The sequence below is a fragment of the Bombina bombina genome, chromosome 1, assembly GCF_027579735.1.
Source record: "Bombina bombina isolate aBomBom1 chromosome 1, aBomBom1.pri, whole genome shotgun sequence".
Taxonomy (NCBI): Eukaryota; Metazoa; Chordata; class Amphibia; order Anura; family Bombinatoridae; genus Bombina; species Bombina bombina.
Window position 1 is genome coordinate 1,560,506,723 of NC_069499.1, and position 20,191 is coordinate 1,560,526,913.

The 20,191-nt window shown below is 39.7% G+C and overlaps 1 protein-coding gene across 1 annotated transcript in view; it reads left to right on the forward strand.

Annotated features, from left to right (window-relative positions):
- The window catches only part of MGAT5B (alpha-1,6-mannosylglycoprotein 6-beta-N-acetylglucosaminyltransferase B), a 154,339-nt gene that overhangs the window by 109,673 nt on the left and 24,475 nt on the right, over positions 1 to 20,191 (forward strand). The window contains exons 7-14 of the mRNA XM_053688752.1: positions 1,537 to 1,701; positions 3,255 to 3,424; positions 11,012 to 11,143; positions 11,380 to 11,513; positions 12,170 to 12,300; positions 13,446 to 13,451; positions 17,830 to 17,985; positions 18,783 to 18,929. Of these exons, the coding sequence (XP_053544727.1) occupies positions 1,537 to 1,701; positions 3,255 to 3,424; positions 11,012 to 11,143; positions 11,380 to 11,513; positions 12,170 to 12,300; positions 13,446 to 13,451; positions 17,830 to 17,985; positions 18,783 to 18,929 (1,041 nt within the window). The remainder of the gene's footprint in view (positions 1 to 1,536; positions 1,702 to 3,254; positions 3,425 to 11,011; positions 11,144 to 11,379; positions 11,514 to 12,169; positions 12,301 to 13,445; positions 13,452 to 17,829; positions 17,986 to 18,782; positions 18,930 to 20,191) is intronic.

Here is a 20,191-nt window from a genome sequence, read left to right on the forward strand (position 1 = left end):
GCTACTACCTTACACCCTCAATTCCAATTATAAACCACGCTCTATTAACTAAAGAAGCAATTCAATGACCAAAAATTGGGTCATTTGAATTAAGGATACTATTAGCTTTTGAAATATAGCTATTATTGCATTGGCAGCACTTATGTCAAAGAACTAAATGCACATGCCCAAGAAGCATATACAATCATATTTATAGGTACTATACTGCAGAATAAACTTTTTTTAAAGATCTTTGTGACCACGAATAATTAAAGTACACTAGTCAGGAAATAGTATATATAATTGTATTCACAAGCATCATATTATATACACAAGCAGCTTTAACCAGGAGATATCCCAGTGACCAGGAATACTTTAAATCCTAGGTCTGGAGATAATCCTCAGTGCACATAACTACGTTTAGCATCTATACCCTCCATATAGCATCCTCCTCAACATTGTGCGTTTTTATTTATATATGTTTGTGTTTGTTTTGTGGAATCTTTTTAAATAATCCCAATAAAGGTTATATTTTAACTCCTACGGCACAGACCGTCTCCCCTTTGGCACTAGATGTTCCAAATTTATAGCCACATTCCTCTCAGATGTGAGTGCTAATATGTGTACACGTTTCAATCCTTGTATTGAATCAATTCTTCTTTTGTGCTAATGAGGTATTTACATGTGAGGGGGAAGTTAGTGCAGTGTACAAATTAGGTATTTACATGTGAGGGGGCAGTTAGTGCAGTGTATAAATTAAGTATTTACATGTGAGGGGGCAGTTAGTGCAGTGTATGAGTGAGATATTTACATGTGACCGGGCAGTTAGTAAAGTGTGCTAATGAGGTATTTACATGTGAGGGGGCAGTTAGTGCAGTGTGCTAATGAGGTATTTACATGTGAGGGGGCAGTTAGTGCAGTGTGCTAATGAGGTATTTACATGTGAGGGGGCAGTTAGTGCAGTGTATGAGTGAGATATTTACATGTGACCGGGCAGTCAGTAAAGTGTGCTAATGAGGTATTTACATGTGAGGGGGCAGTTAGTGCAGTGTACAAATTAGGTATTTACATGTGAGGGGGCAGTTAGTGCAGTGTGCTAATGATGTATTTACATGTGAGGGGGCAGTTAGTGCAGTGTATGAGTGAGGTATTTACATGTGAGCAGGCAGTTAGTAAAGTGTGCTAATGAAGTATTTATATGTGAGGGGGCACTATGGTATCTGATTGTGTTTAATCTTTTTGATATAACTATTGATTAATCGTATGAGAGGAGCTTTGTTGAGTACTCTTGGCTTTCTAAGCAATGTCTAGAGAGTTAGAATTCAGATAATTTGGATGAACAATTAAAAATTCATGTCACATGTTGCTGTGCTTATAGAAGGTGTAGGTGAAAATGATAGGGGTGTTTACCCCCAGTTTTGACCAGTAAGTGTGATGAATGGTTAATCTGTTTTTCTATAATCCAGGAGCATTATTTCTGCTTTACAAACACTATCCATAGCCAACAGAGTCCCTGATTTTGTCTTTCTTTTTTCTCACTTTCCGTCTTGGATCCAGGCTGCCTTCCGCACTGAGCTCTCATCCCTATTGGACCTCATGGGAACAGGCAAGGAATCTCTGATCTTCATGAAGAAGAGGCTACGGAGGCTGGAGGTTCAGTGGCTGCTTGGTGCTCGTAGGCTGGAGAGCAAAATACAGAACACCCCAAATGAACAGAAACAGGTGTCTCTGGCTTCCTATCGCTATTATCTTTCACAAAACAAACTTTTTTGCTACTTTCCTACATTATTTTCTTTTAATAGTTTATTTTGCATCATCAATCGTCTTGTTCCTCTAATTCTGCTCTTTTATGTTGCTCCTCATTTTTTATACTCTTCTTTAACTCTTTTTACATTCTGCTCTTTATTTTTCTTCCTCACATTTTGTATTCTTCCGCCAGGCCTATAGCCTCCATTTTTATTTAAAACAACATTAAACACCTCTTGCTTTTGTCTAGAAATTGAGCTTGTCTCACTCTCCATATAGATGCCAAAAAGCAAAATCTGTAACTGCTGTGAGTGAAATAGCTGGTTGAGTCGGTTTGCAGCATTTTGAAAACTTGAGCGACCTTTAACACCAATTACATTTCACGCACCTCCCTGTAATTATGGGTGCCGCCATTTTGGTACTTAGGTTGCACTTCAGGTATCTGAATTAGAGTTGCTGCACACATATGCAAACACATCAGAGCTGGAATGCAGTGAAAGTTAGAAATCAAAATGGCAGCACCCATGACTAGAGACTGATAGAATAATCTCAAAACTATGCTTATAAAAGGTGCTTATTGTTTGATGCAAGTGATTGAATATCATTATATATGTTTTTTCTTTACATTTGTATCTGTCTGAATCTCTTCACAAACATCATCTCCTCAGTAAGGGCCAGAATACGAGCAGCACGCTATCAGGTTTATTGCAGCTGTTTGCGCTCGCCAGATTTAGCACTCGTATTACAAGTTGAAAGTAAAGGTGATCGCATAAGCGCAATTGAAGTTAACGCATATCTGGATAGCGCAACATCAGAGCTCTGGTTAACTGTTTCATGAAACAAAAAGCATATTTATTCAATATTCATATTTAAGAAAGTGTTATACTGTGTATTTACTGTAAAAAAATACATTCCAATGTTCTGCACATAGCAGAATATGTTCTATGTATTTATACATAGATATTCCTATATATATCTATACCTATATATAATTATGTATATGTATATATACATATTACCAAAATACCATCAGATATGTGTAGAAATATGTATTCATGAATAAATACAACATATTCTGCTATGTGAAGATCATTGGAATATAAAATATTAATATTTTCATGTCGGGATAGCGCACTGGACAATATGCGATCGGGTTTACACATGATTAGAATGCTAGGTTTTTCTCCCACTTGTTTTGCTCCATTTACTTCTGTGGGGGAATATGTTAACGTGTTTGGACTTTTCTAACTTCGTCTTTTTGCGAGCATCAGGTTAGCGCTCAAACCAAAAACATTTTTTACTTTCAACTTGTAATACAAGTGCTACCTGACTCATGCAAAAACCTTACTTCTAGTGGAGTTAGCGCACAAGCAGGAATGTTTAATACCGTTCCACTTGTAATTTGGCCTAAACCTTTTTGGGACCACTCATTTCCCCCAGCCATCTCTTCAGAGCGCTGTAACTACCTCCCCGGTTATGCTCTGTATACATATGTCTCCTTTCTTTCTAACTACTCCTTCATTCCTCAGATCTTAGTTCACATTGGCTTCCTGACGGAGGAATCTGGGGATGTGTTCAGCCCACGTGTCCTGAAGGGAGGACCCCTTGGTGAGATGGTGCAGTGGGCAGATATTCTGGCAGCTCTGTACATGCTGGGCCACAGCCTGAAGATAACTGTATCTGTGAAGGAGCTACAGAGGTAAAGTGGAGACCCACTTATCTACTTAAGTGACCATGTACTGTAAAATTGGTCTTCCATTTAATGTGTTCCCAATGATCCATTTACCTGATGTAGTGTATTCAATTGTTTACATTCAGCTCCTTTAGCTTTATTTTGTCAATTTAAATGGCTGCTGTTGCCTGTTGAAACTCCAACCTATACTAACCATTTCAATACTGTAGTATTGGTTATAGAAAAACTATGCAAACAAAAGGTAAAATCAGCAATCAAATTCACAGTAGTGTGGTATATAGAGAGTGCCCAGACTGACTATTTGAAAAGGTGTTCCTGCAGCACGTTACAATATAATAATCTCGTACCTGCTGAGTACATTGTCCTTTAAAGCCTAGTCACTAATAGGTTGAGAAACTGATATTGTCCGTGTTACAACCAGAGGGTTACATGGATATTAAACAGTGTCTTTCATTGTTTTAATTAAAAAAGCACTATGAAATATGTATTATTCATCATTATATCTTTTATTTTATTTAAACTTCATTTGTGCAGTGTTCATTTCATGTCATAGCCCCATGAAGGATGGGGTCTCTGCGCATATCTAGTTTGAGGTCATAAATCTTCTAGAGTGCCATGAGCTGGTTTACTATTCAATGAAAGCATGAGAGACAGGAAGTCAGGTTCTGCCCATGCTCAGAAGAGGCAGAATGCAACTTAAGTTATCAAAATGTCTGCTCATTTATCTAGCTATAGGCTGGGGTTAAACTGAGAATTTCTAAGTGCTCCTTTTGCAAGAAAGCAAGTGATTTTCCCCTTTCTCTTCCCCTAATTGCAATTTACCCATAACTGCTCACTATAGCCCCTCCACTAACTGCATTTTCCAAACAGAATCGCTCACTATAGCTACACCACCATATTTTACTTTCAGAACTGCTCAATATGGCCCCTCACCAGCTGCACTTTCTTCCCAAAACTGCTCACCATAGCCCCTCCCCCAACTGCACTTTCCTCCCAGAACTGCTCACCATAGCCCCTCCCTTAACTGCACTTTCCTTCCAAAACTGCTCATCATAGCTCCTACCTTAAAGGGATATGAAACACAATAATTTTCTTTCATGATTTAGATAGAGAATGCAGTTTTCCAATGTCCTTCTGTTATATAATTATCTTTTTCTTTGCTATCCTTTGTTGAATAGAATACCTAGGTTGCTTAAGGGGAGCTAGCTGCTGATTGGCGGCTGCACATACAGATGTGGCTACAAGTATTGGTACCCTTGCATTTTAAGAGAGAAACAAAAAAGACTGACTGGAGTTTGCCAAAACGCAAATTGACAAGTTACAGTCTTTCTGGGCAAATATCCTTTGCACAGATGAAACAAAAGTGGAGCTTTTTGGCAAATCACAACTCCCTGTTTACAGAAGGAAAAAAAAAAAGCTTTTAAAGAAAAGATACCATCCCTACCGTAAAACATGGAGGCGGCTTGGTGATGTTTTGGGGATGCTTTTCTGCCTCTGGCACTGGGTGCCTAGGACACAATGAAATCAGAAGACTATCTAGGTATTCTAGAGCCAGCCAGTGCAGAAAGCTGTGTCTCTGTTACTGGTCATGGGACCTCCAGAAGAATAATGGCCTGAAACATACCTCAAAGAGCACCCAATGATGCATGAGAAGAAAACATTGGACTGTTCCGAAGTGGCCTTCTATGAGTTAAGATCTGAATCCCATTGAACATCTGTGGAAAAAACTGAAACTCGCAGTTAGAAAAAGGCGTCCATCAAACCTGAGAGAACTGGAGCTGTTTGCTCAAGAAGAGTGGTTCAAAATCCCAGTAGAAAAGTGTAGAAATCTTAGAGCTACAGAAAGCGCTTGATTGCAGTGATGCACACACTCGGCATATTACGTTCCCAGAAATAACAGACTCAACTACAGAAAGTGGGGTGAAAAGACCGCAGCCCACTTTAATTAAAACCACAAAACCATAAATAACCATAACCTTAAAACATCATAAACTTTGATAATACTCAGGGTGCAGCCTCACGTACCAAATGTATCAACTCTCCCTCTTACAAAGGGAAGTACCACTTTTCATAAATTCGCATCATAAGGCCAACACCCTCAACAGCTGCGACAGCCTCTACCCAGGGAGGGAGGGAGGGAGCTTCTTTTCTTGTTTTTTTGAAAATTACTTGCATCTTCCGCTATCCCCCCTTACTCATCACCTCCCTTAATACCTCCTCTTGACCTATTCCTCACCTCTCACCCCTCCATGGCCTCTGCTGTGGTCACCAACCCCTCAGGGCCATTCTTTCCCTATGGGGTTTCCTTTATGTTCTCCGAAGGCTGTGCCACAAAATATTAGATTAAGAACCAATATTTATCCTTGCTATTGTAATTTATTTTACTGTTTAAAGTAATATGTGAAATCATAAATCTAAAGTGAAGTTTCTGTTCTGTTACATTTGAAATAAAGAATGGTGGTTACCAAATACTTTTATCAATATTTAGTTCAGAGAATATTGTGTGTTTTCCTAAAAAAGTGGAAGGGTACCAATACTTTCAGCCCATCTGTATATGCCTCTTGTCAGTGGTTACTTAATGTGTTCGGCTAGCTCCCAGTAGTGCATTGCTGTTCCTTCAACAAAGGATACCAAGAGAACAAAGCAAATTGGATAATAGAAGCAAATTTTAAAGTTGTTTAAAATTGTATGATCTAGCTGAATCACAAAAGAAAAATATTGTTTTATATCCCTTTAACTGCAGTTTCTTACCAGAACTGCTCACTACAGCTCCTCCTCCAACTGCACTTTTCTTCCAAAGCTGCTTACCATAGCTTCTCCCATAACTGCACTTTGCTTCCAAAATTGCTCACTATAGCTCATCCCCTTACAGTAGTTTCTTCTCAGAACTTCTCACTATAGCCCCCCCCCCTAACAGTAGTTTCTTCCCAGAACTTCTCATTATAGCTCATCCCCTAACAGTAGTTTCTTCCCAGAACTTCTCATTATTGCCCCTCCCCTTACAGTAGTTTCTTCTCAGAACTTCTCACTTTAGCCCTTCCCCTATCAGTAGTTTCTTCTCAGAACTTCTCACTATAGTCCCTCCCCTTACAGTAGTTTCTTCCCAGAACTTCTCACTAATGCCCCCCCTTACAGTAGTTTCTTCCCAGAACTTCTCTCTATTGCCCCTCCCCTAACAGTAGTTTCTTCTCAGAACTTCTCACTATTGCCCCTCCCCTAACAGTAGTTTCTTTCCAGAACTTCTCATTATTGCCCCTCCCCTTACAGTAGTTTCTTCTCAGAACTTCTCACTTTAGCCCTTCCCCTATCAGTAGTTTCTTCTCAGAACTTCTCACTATAGTTCCTCCCCTTACAGTAGTTTCTTCCCAGAACTTCTCACTAATGCCCCCCCTTACAGTAGTTTCTTCCCAGAACTTCTCTCTATTGCCCCTCCCCTAACAGTAGTTTCTTCTCAGAACTTCTCACTATTGCCCCTCCCCTTACAGTAGTTTCTTCCCAGAACTTCTCTCTATTGCCCCTCCCCTAACAGTAGTTTCTTCTCAGAACTTCTCTCTATTGCCCCTCCCCTAACAGTAGTTTCTTCTCAGAACTTCTCACTATTGCCCCTCCCCTTACAGTAGTTTCTTCCCAAAACATCTCACTATGGCTCCTCCCCTATCTCAATTTTCCTCCCAGAACTTACTTTGATACATTTCTAATATTGTGATCGCTCTATACCATACGTTCTATTTTAAAAACACATTTGGTATAGTGCAAATGTAATAGAAATGTATCAATGTAAGTTTACACCTGACTGAACGGGTTTACCTCTAAAGAAGTTTTATTAATATAGAACACATTTTATACAGTGCGATCTGGATTTTAGGACTAAACACATACAGTACAGTTTTAACATTGTATTTTTATAGCTGCTATTAGTTTATAAAGTCGTCATTTCCTAAACTCATTTTAAAAAAACCTATACTTTTGTAAAACGGGTAAACCGTGGCTACTGTCTTCTATGAGATATTATTATCCAGTACACGTTCTCCTAAATAGAAAAAGAACATGTCAAAAGTTAAAAACAGTTATTTAAATAATGAAAAAACTTGAAATACATATTAATATATTTTACACTATAATACATATACCTAACAAAGTGCTAGATTATGAGTGGAGTGCAATTTATCGCTCTCGCTCGTTACACTAGCAAGAAATAAACTTTTTGTGCGCATCAGGTAGTACGCATATTACAAGGTGAAGTAAAAGGTTTGCACACACAGATATATTTATATATAAACATACTTAGAACATGTTCCCTTATGTGAAGAATAGTTAAACACTTTATTAAAAATGAATATTGCATAAATATGATTTTAAATGTTTTCAGCTACTTGACTGCAAAAGGCTCCAATGCACTTATAAATAAATATAAATATAAATATATATATATGCCTATAAATGTGTATTTTAGTGTTTATATGTGTATAAATGTCTGTAAATATATATATACACATATAAATACATATGTACACACACACACACACACACATATAAATACATATGTACACACACACACACACACACACACATATAAATACATATGTACACACACACACACACACACACACACATATAAATACATATGTACACACACACACACACACATACACATATAAATACATATGTACACACACACACACACACACACACATACACATATAAATACATATGTACACACACACACACACACACACACACATACACATATAAATACATATGTACACACACACACACACACACATACACACATACACATATAAATACATATGTACACACACACACACACACACACATATAAATACATATGTACACACACACACACACACACATATAAATACATATGTACACACACACACACACACACTCATATAAATACATATGTACACACACACACACACACATATAAATACATATGTACACACACACACACACACACACATATAAATACATATGTACACACACACACACACACATACACATATAAATACATATGTACACACACACACACACACATACACATATAAATACATATGTACACACACACACACACACACACACATACACATATAAATACATATGTACACACACACACACACACACACACATACACATATAAATACATATGTACACACACACACACACACATACACATATAAATACATATGTACACACACACACACACACACACACACATACACATATAAATACATATGTACACACACACACACACACATACACATATAAATACATATGTACACACACACACACACACACACACATACACATATAAATACATATGTACACACACACATATATATATATTTAGAAATGATCATTTATGTATTTCTATGTTAAAGCCCTTTGCAGACCTTTTTTTCTAACACCCGAGACCTCATATCTTTGAGCCATTATAATGTTTTATGCAATATTTTTTTTAAAATAATTTTTATTAGTGTTATTATGGGGCCTATTTATGATGGTGCGAGCGGACATGATTCGATATAGCGGATCATGTCTGCTGCACATCGATAAATGCCGACAGCATACGCTCTCAGCATTTATCATTGCACCAGCAGTTCTTATGAACTTGGTGCAATACCGCCCCCTGAAGATTTGCGGCCAATGGCCGCTAGCATGCGGTGTCAATCAACCCGATCGTATTCAATCGGGTTGATTTCTGTAGATTTCTCTCCGCCGCCTCAGAGCAGGCGGACAGGTTATGGAGCAGCGGTCTTTAGAAGGCTCGCCGGAAACACGGGGCATCAAGCTCCATACGGAGCTTTATAAATATGCCCCTATGAGTGTAACTGTACCTTTAAATGTATTTTTGATGTGTTTTTGTGCAACTTTTTTGACTCGCGTAACAGTTAACCAAAGCTCTGAAGTCGCGTTATCCCAATGCACGTTAAATTCAATTACGCTTAAGTGAACTTGCTTACGTTCAACTTGTAATACGCACACTACTTCCGACGTGCGCAAAGAGTTGCATGAAAACTCCTTATCACTTGTGCACAAGAGTTAGCGCGGCACTCATAATCTAGCCCAAAGTGCATGCCCAGGTATAATATACCCACAATCCCCCAGCTCCTATAGGTTTATTATTCATGTCATATTTTCATTATTCTATTGTAACAAAAGGGAATGCGTTTCGGTTGACACAAGTAAATTGTATCGTCATTCAATACTGTCTAAAGGGATCATTTACATTGCACCTTTAATGCTGCTTTTAAAGTTCTGCCACTGGCAGAGAAGCATCGCCCCCCCCCCCCCCCTCACATAGAAGTATAGTAAATGTTTATTGGCGATTCTGCTTTCTATCAGTACATCCCTTTATAGCTTTTCCCGGCAATATCAATTGCAAGACGGATCCCTTTATAACCTATCGCTATTGTGATGATGCTTACAATGTCGGGCCTTAGACTCCCTTGCAAGCTCCCTTGCAAGCTCTCATATACTCTTGCTTTTGCGCAGTCTCTCACATGATCTCTCCTCTCTTACACACTTTGAGGCCAAATTATCATATGTCTGTCGGACCTGATCCAACAGTGCAGATCAAGTCCGACAGACATCGCTGAATGCGGAGAGCGGGTTGTATTGTGGCGATTCCTGTCCGCCTCATCAGAGCAGGCGGACAGGGTTATGTAGCAGCGGTCTTTAGACCGCTGCTCCATAACTTGTGTTTCTGGCGAGTCCGAAGACTCGCCAGAAACACGGCCCTTCAAGCTCCATTCGGAGCTTGATAGATAGGCCTCTTTATCTCTTATTCTCATTTGCACTTTCTCTTTCTTACCTTCTTTCTTCCATTTAATTCCCTCATCTGCAGGGCCAGACTGGGAAATCAGACTGGCCCTAGAAATTTTTGAGTCCTGGCCCAGCCCAGCCAGCCATGTCCACCCCCCCCCACCCCACACACACGCACGTTACCTTCCAGGTGCAGAGCGGCCTTGAATAGATTTGCTATGCTGCACACAAGGCACACTCTGTGTCCTGGCTGGGAGGCTCCCTCTGCACCTCTGCCCAGGATGTGGCCCACCACCCAACCGGGAAATCTCCCGCCATCCCGGTGGCCCAATACAGCACTGCTCATCTGACCTCCTCTCTTCTACCCCTGAAAACTTCACAGTTGTATTGGTGGACAGCGACAGATACACTATAATAAAATTCCCACAATATAGTCTAGCAGCAGTTTAGTATTGTCTTTTAAGGATCACTTGCTAAATAAAGGCAAGTTACAGGGACACAGAACACTCAAAGGTTAATTGCAACATCTAGTGGAGTTGCCTAACAATCTCAGGCTATCCCGTTATTGTGCTGATGCCTGTTACCCTCAAGCCACATTTACAAGGTAGCAGTATTCTACAGAAGGATATAAGTAAACTAAACTGTTTAAAAGAGGCAGTTAAAGGGACAGTAAAGTTAAAAATAAGCAACATGTTATTCCCAGTGGTAATAATAATAACTTATGCTTATGCCTGCACTTTTTGGACAAATAACAGGTCAAGTACAGAAGGCTTGAATTTCACATGTAACTGTTAGTATGCTCTGTTGTAGTTATTTAGGAGTCCCACCTGGGAGAGGTAATTGCCCCTTGACAGAGCCACTTCCGTTCGACCTCATCTATACAGATTACCATGGAATGCAGCAGATGAAGCAACACATGGGACTATCCTTCCGTAAATACAGGTTTGTACATGACCCTCTTGCTACTGACAAACTCCCCATACTCTATTTATTTTCTAATACTAACAGAGTTCCCCTTATTACTGATAACCCCCTCCAGTGTAGAGTCCACACCTTCATAACCTCTGCTCTAGTAAAGGGACCCTCTAATAGTGACACAACTCTCAATCTAATACAGACAGACAACCACCACTCCAATAAAAATTATTGTTATAGATTTAGAATCTCTTATTGACTAGGTGCCGTCTACGTGTAGTGGATACGTTTGGGACAGAACCTGCATACAACCATGAGGAATATGCAACTCTCCACGGCTACCGCACTAATTGGGGGTACTGGAATTTGCACCCCAAGCAATTCATGACCATGTTCCGTGAGTTTGGGGGATTGTATTTTGCAAATGCTGTGAACCTGCTGTGCTACACCTGTCATATACTTTGAGTAGCCATACATGTGTATATTTGGGCTATACTATGAACCTCCGACCTGCCATTTAACCCCTGTTGCTATTCCTGTCAATCTAACACAAACACAGATCTACCGCTGGGTCTCCAAACTGTTCTGCAGCCCACTCTTCAGTTATACACTGACCTTAAGCATGCTTCATCTTTTATGGCAGTCACACCTGTGTTCTACCCATTATAGCCAACAGCGCTCACTACACCATTATCTTTCCCTACACCTCCTGTTTCTGGGAGAAAAAGTAGTTACCTGATTATATGAATACAAACTGACACATCACACCAGTCCTATCACACTTCCCTTATTCTACTCTGTAACATCCTCTGTTAGCTCTCAGTATACAACAATCTCCTTCCTCCAACATACACACAACAGTCACTGTATCTCGTTCTGCTTTTCCTGTATTAAGCTTTTAGCTCTGTTAGTGCATCGATGTATAGAACACTGTATTACCATACTTGTCCTTTTGTTTCTCACACAGGGTAGAGTTAGTTTGTCTTTGCAACTCCATAGCTAGATGCTGCTGAGTCTGTTTGTTCCAACTGTGATCCTTTCTTTGTTTGTCAGCTCATACTCCAGATAACTCCTTTATGGGTTTTGTGACTGATGAACTGAATGAGACAGAACGTCAGCAAGTGGCTCAGAACAAAGTCCGGAATATGGCTGTAGTATATGGGAAAGAGGCTGCCATGTGGAAGGTAGATCTAAAACCACCTTCTTGCATGCTACACATAGGAACTTAATTGTCCTATCCCCATATTTTCGCAACTCAATCTGCATCACTCTTCTGCCCAATTTTACATTTGCCTTTTACCCCCTGACATCACCTGCATCCATAACCCAAATTACCTTCTCTCCATATTGCATCTGTTCCATTTGTAGTCTCTCCTATTCTCACTCTATATTACAAGACATTTCCCTTACATTTCCTTCTTCCACATTATAATGTTACTTTAGAATTGTCCCTCTTCCCTCGCCTCTTCTCACTCTCTCTCTCTCTCTCTCACTCTTTCTCTCTCTCTCTCTCTCTCTCTCTCTCTCTCTCTCTCTCTCTATATATATATATATATATATATATATATATATATATATATATATATATATATATCTGAAAGGGGCAATCAGACATGGACTCCTTCCTCAGTATGCTTAGAGGAATATGGCAGCACTCACTGACGAAGCCCAATGAAGACCTAAACAATTGTCTGGGGTTGCCGTATTCCTTATTCATAGAGGAGTTGCCTGGTATTTGGCCGCTTGACTGACCTTATAGGGATATTCCGGTCAAAATGTAACTGCACATAGAAGAATTACATCTTTGAATAGAAACATATTTGCAATACACATATATTGGCAAAAAAAAATTCTAGAAAAATGTATCACTGTTTAGTATTAACATTTTATTCTGCACGTGCACGTGAAGCATAGCTAGATATTCTCTGTGCACCAGCATGTTAAATACTGCAGCTGCTTATCGATCCAGTGGGGCTTTTATCATGTCAGTTATTAACAAATTGTGTCATTACCAGATGGTACAAGCACCTTAAGCTCTTTGGGCAAGTGCTGGCTTTAACATGCTGGTGCATGGTGCATTATTGGGCTAAAATTAAGCTACAACTAGATGGTAAATCGCCATAGAACAGGCAGTTATTGAGCTGGCTGTTCATTCCTGAGAGTGCGCTTCTCTCTCTGTGTATTATTATATATATCACTCTTATTTCTTGTTTTCTTCTACTATATTACTCCTGACTACATAACTTAATGGTTATCATGTCTAACAAGCAAATGTTTTTTCCCAATGCTCTGCCAATTCCCTGGATCCTTATGCTGGTGGATTGTACAGCTGCAGGTATAGACTTCTATGTCAGACTCAAACAACTTGTTAGTTACAACCGTTGTCACCATTGTCATTTCCTTATGTTATTTTCTTATTTTGTGTTACCCCTATAAAACACTAAATCCTGATGTATAGATCAGAATTGATTAGAGCAACAGGACACATTAAACACTTTGTCATGTATTTTATAGACTGCACTTTATCACTAAGTTGTTAGTAGTGTAAAATAAGACACTTTAGTAACCTCAAGAGTATATATTTACCTAGTGCACTGGGTTCCATGCCTCCCTTATTATTCTTCTACTAGGCAGCATTGGTGGGCTGTTTAGCCAATCAAGGGCTGCCCCCATCCTTATCGCATAGAGAGAACGTTCATGCTTTATATTTATTTATTAAATCTCAAGTAGAATGACAGAAACATATGTTTTACAGTGAAACGAGGTCAACAGAGAGAAGGATAAAGACATGAGCACGCTCGTTCTTATCTGCTTTACTTGTTTGCACATCCTGAAGCAGTGCAGAGTGAGGGTCTATAACAGACAAATATTTATGTCCCTATGGGTCTGTGCATAGTGCAGTGAGCACGCTCGTTCTTATCTGCTTTACTTGTTTGCACATCCTGAAGCAGTGCAGAGTGTGGGTCTATAACAGACAAATATTTATGTCCCTATGGGTCTGTGCATAGTGCAGTGAGCACGCTCGTTCTTATCTGCTTGTTTGCACATCCTGAAGCAGTGCAGAGTGTGGGTCTATAACAGACAAATATTTATGTCCCTATGGGTCTGTGCATAGTGCAGTGAGCACGCTCGTTCTTATCTGCTTGTTTGCACATCCTGAAGCAGTGCAGAGTGTGGGTCTATAAGAGACAAATATTTATCTCCCTATGGGTCTGTGCATAGTGCAGTGAGCACGCTCGTTCTTATCTGCTTGTTTGCACATCCTGAAGCAGTGCAGAGTGTGGGTCTATAAGAGACAAATATTTATGTCCCTATGGGTCTGTGCATAGTGCAGTGAGCACGCTCGTTCTTATCTGCTTGTTTGCACATCCTGAAGCAGTGCAGAGTGTGGGTCTATAAGAGACAAATATTTATGTCCCTATGGGTCTGTGCATAGTGCAGTGAGCACGCTCGTTCTTATCTGCTTGTTTGCACATCCTGAAGCAGTGCAGAGTGTGGGTCTATAAGAGACAAATATTTATATCCCTATGGGTCTGTGCATAGTGCAGTGAGCACGCTCGTTCTTATCTGCTTGTTTGCACAATCTGAAGCAGTGCAGAGTGTGGGTCTATAAGAGACAAATATTTATGTCCCTATGGGTCTGTGCATAGTGCAGTGAGCACGCTCGTTCTTATCTGCTTGTTTGCACATCCTGAAGCAGCGCAGAGTGTGGGTCTATAACAGACAAATATTTATGTCCCTATGGGTCTGTGCATAGTGCAGTGAGCACGCTCGTTCTTATCTGCTTGTTTGCACATCCTGAAGCAGCGCAGAGTGTGGGTCTATAAGAGACAAATATTTATATCCCTATGGGTCTGTGCATAGTGCAGTGAGCACGCTCGTTCTTATCTGCTTGTTTGCACATCCTGAAGCAGTGCAGAGTGTGGGTCTATAAGAGACAAATATTTATATCCCTATGGGTCTGTGCATAGTGCAGTGAGCACGCTCGTTCTTATCTGCTTGTTTGCACATCCTGAAGCAGTGCAGAGTGTGGGTCTATAACAGACAAATATTTATATCCCTATGGGTCTGTGCATAGTGCAGTGAGCACGCTCGTTCTTATCTGCTTGTTTGCACATCCTGAAGCAGCGCAGAGTGTGGGTCTATAACAGACAAATATTTATGTCCCTATGGGTCTGTGCATAGTGCAGTGAGCACGCTCGTTCTTATCTGCTTGTTTGCACATCCTGAAGCAGCGCAGAGTGTGGGTCTATAAGAGACAAATATTTATATCCCTATGGGTCTGTGCATAGTGCAGTGAGCACGCTCGTTCTTATCTGCTTGTTTGCACATCCTGAAGCAGTGCAGAGTGTGGGTCTATAAGAGACAAATATTTATATCCCTATGGGTCTGTGCATAGTGCAGTGAGCACGCTCGTTCTTATCTGCTTGTTTGCACATCCTGAAGCAGTGCAGAGTGTGGGTCTATAACAGACAAATATTTATATCCCTATGGGTCTATGCATAGTGCAGTGAGCACACTCGTTCTTATCTGCTTGTTTGCACATCCTGAAGCAGTGCAGAGTGTGGGTCTATAAGAGACAAATATTTATTTCCCTATAGTGCAGGGTACCTGCTACCATGAGCAGCCTCAGTTGATGCACAATGGGTTTTTATTTAAACTCTAAATGTAAACTGTCTTGAAATGTTACAGGCAGACTTAAAGGGATATAAAACCCAGAATTATTATTTCATGATTCAGATAGAGCATGTGATTTTAAACAATTTTCTAATTTTCTTCTATTATAAAATTGTCTTTGTTCTCTTTGTATATTTTGTTGAAAAGCAGGAATCTATGCTCAGGAGCCGGTCACTTTTTGGAGCACTATTTGGCAGCAGTTTTGCAAGAATGTTATCCATTTTCAAGAGCACTAGAGGGCAGCACTATTCCCTGCCATTTAGTGCTACAGACGCCTACCTAGGTATCTCTTCAACATAGAATATCATAGGAATGAAGCACATTTGATAATAGAAGTAAATTGGTTCTGTCTGGTTCTGTCTGAATCACAAAATAACATTTTTGGCTTTCATAGCCTTTTATTGGGCCATTAAATTGCTTTATAAGTTTGACATTGCATTTTCAATTTATAGTTTTTAAAAATAGTAAACCGGAATAAAACCAGATGCAAGATGTTAGTGATTGCGGCAGAACTGATATATAGCAACAGTCACTGCCAAAATGGGTCAATGCTTAAATGCTGAGTAGCTTAAAGGGACACTGAACCCAAAAATTTTCTTTCATGATTCAGATAGAGCATGCAATTTTAAGCAACTTTCTAATTTACTCCTATTATAATTTTTTCTTAGTTCTCTTGCTATCTTTATTTGAAAAAGAAGGCATCTAAGCTAAGGAGCCAGCAAATTTGTGTTTCAGAACCATGGACAGCATTTGTTTATTGGTGCTGTCCAATCAGCAAGGACAACCCAGGTTGTTCACCAAAAATGGGCCGGCATCTAAACTTACATTCTTGCTTTTTAAATAAACATATCAAGAGAATGAAGAAAATTTGATAATAAGAGTAAATTAGAAAGTTTCTTAAAATTCATTGCTCTATCTGAATCACGAAAGAAAAAATTTGGGTTCAGTGTCCCTTTAAGTAGCTATTATTTTCTATGATATCCGGTACAACATAATAGCAACATTATTATTGTCATGTGTGGCAGCCTGACGTGCTCGTACATCTGCTTTTACCTGTCATACAGCCTCTTGTAGGTAGACAAAGCACGGTGCTTCATTATTAGATAATTGATCTTCATTATTTAGTTAATCCCTAACAGTTTAACCCTAAACACTACACATACCTTTTATATTACACATAACCACTACCTCCTTCTATTGCTATTAAATATAATGGCTAACAAACCCCCTCAATATTACCGTCCTAAATCTTATCTCCATAGCTACCCCCTTAACACTCCCTAGAAACTCCCCACTTAGTCTAATCCCTCTACATTATCTTTCAGCACAACAAACATCACAGCTCATTAACCTCCCGAGAGTTAGCCCCCCACTAAACACATTCCCCTCCCCATAGCAAAAACTAAATCAAATCCACCTGATCCTCTCCCTTACTGCCGGTAACCTTGTCCTGTGCAAGCTGAGCCCACCTACTCTCTGGTTTCTCATATGACGCCACTATGTGGAATCTACTGTGGGTTGTTTCATAGTTTTTCCTTTATAGCAATCTGCTTGGGATCTACACCCTACTCTGTAGTTCAGATTTTGTGAGCAAGTGATGTCTGATCGTTACCTCCTGCATGACGCTGCTTTTATTGGACATTGTATGTGGGGCAATTATTAAATGAGGTGTCACTGCATTGCTGTGTAATATGTGTTGCTGTTATTGGGTAACATACCACTGTCTGTGCCACTGTGTCTCAATCAGGACCCTTAGAGCTTTTGGCTGAGCCTTATTAAAGAGAAAAGCCAGTATCACTAAGCAATTTGTAAAATACTATACTGTATGTATGTGTCTCTCCTTCACATTCCCCTTAGCAAGATACACAGCTAGCAAGGTAAAGTTTGTCTTTAGCATATCCTGTGAACAGCCGCTGGTGGAACTTTCCCTGAGCAAAGAACTTTAGAGAAATGGCCCTACATCTTTTGTCATAACACGTCTTCTGGTTGACTGTTCCATGTATCCATGACTAATTAATGGAGTACTCTTTCTCTAGGGTAAAGAGAAGTTCCTGGCAGTGTTGCATAAGCACATGGAAATTCATGGGACAGTTTATTTTGAGACACAGAGGCCACCCGAGGTCCCGGCTTTTGTGAAGAATCATGGTCTCCTGCCACAGCAGGACCTGCAACAGCTGTTAAAGAAAGCCAAGGTGCTTGGGGAAAGGATGGGGGATCTCAGATGTTAGTACCCTAGATTAGCAGAGCGTGGCCACTCCAGTTCATACAATTCCTGTGTTACATAGAGGTGCCCATTTACTAAAGCTAACTCATGTCTAAACATAGACTGTAAAGTTACACATGAGTGTTGGAGATTCTAAAATTCTAAAATTTTAGAATCCAGGTAAAGACATAATAATTTATATATTTGTTTCATTGATTTCATGAGCTATATACACACATACATCTGAGGTGCAGACAGGAGAAGATCAGGTGACTGAATGACATTTGTATAGGTGCAAATAGCATTAAATGATGAGAATGGTGCAGAGAAAGGTATATAACTTGATTTCATGAGCTATACACACACACACACACACACACACACATCTAAGGTGCAGACAAGATAAGATCAGGTGTCTGAATGACAATTGTATAGGCACAGATAGCATTAAATGATGTGAAGGGTGCAGAGGAAGGTATATAACTTATGCAAAGGAGTATTGTTTGAATGGGGGAAAGTATATGCAACACCATAACAGAGGGAACTGGTGGGGAGAGGCATAGATGGTGTAAGTAGATCTGAGCCATGGTGAATGTTACATATGTTTACCTGGGCCATGTGTGTGCATTGGTCATGATGACTGTACTTCAGGTGTCTCTGTGCCATGGTGGGTGTGGCATAAGTGTGCTTGATTTGCTGTGACTGTGGGGCGTGCATGTCCAGTAACTATAACAAATGTCTTTTATGTCTTCATTTGTGACATTTATTTGGTCATTTTATTTCTAGCTTTTTATTGGCTTTGGATTCCCATATGAAGGGCCTGCCCCCTTGGAAGCAATAGCCAATGGCTGTGTATTCCTGCAACCACGTTTCAACCCCCCACATAGTTCACTGAATCATGAATTCTTCCGTGGAAAGCCAACATCAAGAGAAGTAAGTGCAGCAAATCAGGAAATGTGCAATGAACATGCATTATCAGGAATGCACTCTAGGAAGTGGGTTCCTGGGTTACAGTTCTGGATACCATGACTACACTTCTTTAGATGAGTACCAAAGCTGCACCCCAGGGGAAAGGTTACCAAGCCTGAGCTAATTACAAAGGGTTTCTATGGCAAATTTTTTGTTACAAGGGATCAGACAGAAATTCTGCGCTGCACTGCATTGCTTTTATTGTGCTATTCATTTTAACTAAAGTAACAAAATTCTGATTATCCGAACTAGATTGTATTAAAGACACAGAGACAAATATTTTGCTTTTAGCTTTCATGTACTGCTCAATGATGCCTTAAAAAAAGCACAAAAACAGAAAAATATTTCAGTTATAATTCAAATACAACAGCATAAAAAGACAGAAAAACATAACCATTAGGGAAACAATTTGAGGTGCACAGACTGAAAAGGGCCAATCAGAATGGTCAAACTGACCATAAAGTGACCAGTAACCAGCAAAGTGCAAGGAAAAATAAAAGTCCAAAGATTCAGAAACATTCTTGGAAGATAACAAACAATTGAAAGCATAGAAAAAAACAACTATCTAAGAGGAAATTGCCCCAAAGACCTTAAAGGGAGACAAAACCCATTTTTTTTTCTTTTATTATTCGGATAGAGCAGGCAATTTAAAGCCATTTTCTAATTTACTCCTATTGTCAATTTCTCTTTGTTCTCTTGGTATATATTTTTGAAAATGCAGGAATGAAAGCTTAGAAGCCAGCCCATTTTTGGTTCAGCACCCTGGATAGCGCTTGCTGATTGGTGGCATGCAGATAAAGCACAGTCCTGGCAATATCGTCAAGACCTGTGCTATAAACAAGCCCAATAAGAGGGCTTGTGTAACGACCGCTGACTCGCTGAGTCGCTGACATACTAGGCACGTCGGTGTTCGTTAAGGGGTTAAAGGCTGCATTAAAGGGACAGTCTAGGCCAAAATAAACTTTCATGATTCAGATAGAGCATGTAATTTTAAACAATTTTCCAATTTACTTTTATCACCAATTTTGCTTTGTTCTCTTGGTATTCTTAGTTGAAAGCTTAACCTAGGAGGTTCATATGCTAATTTTTTAGACCTTGAACCCACCTCTTTCAGATTGCATTTTAACAGTTTTTCACCACTAGAGGGTGTTAGTTCACATATTTCATATAGATAACACTGTGCTCGTGCACGTGAAGTAATCTGGGAGCAGACACTGATTGGCTAG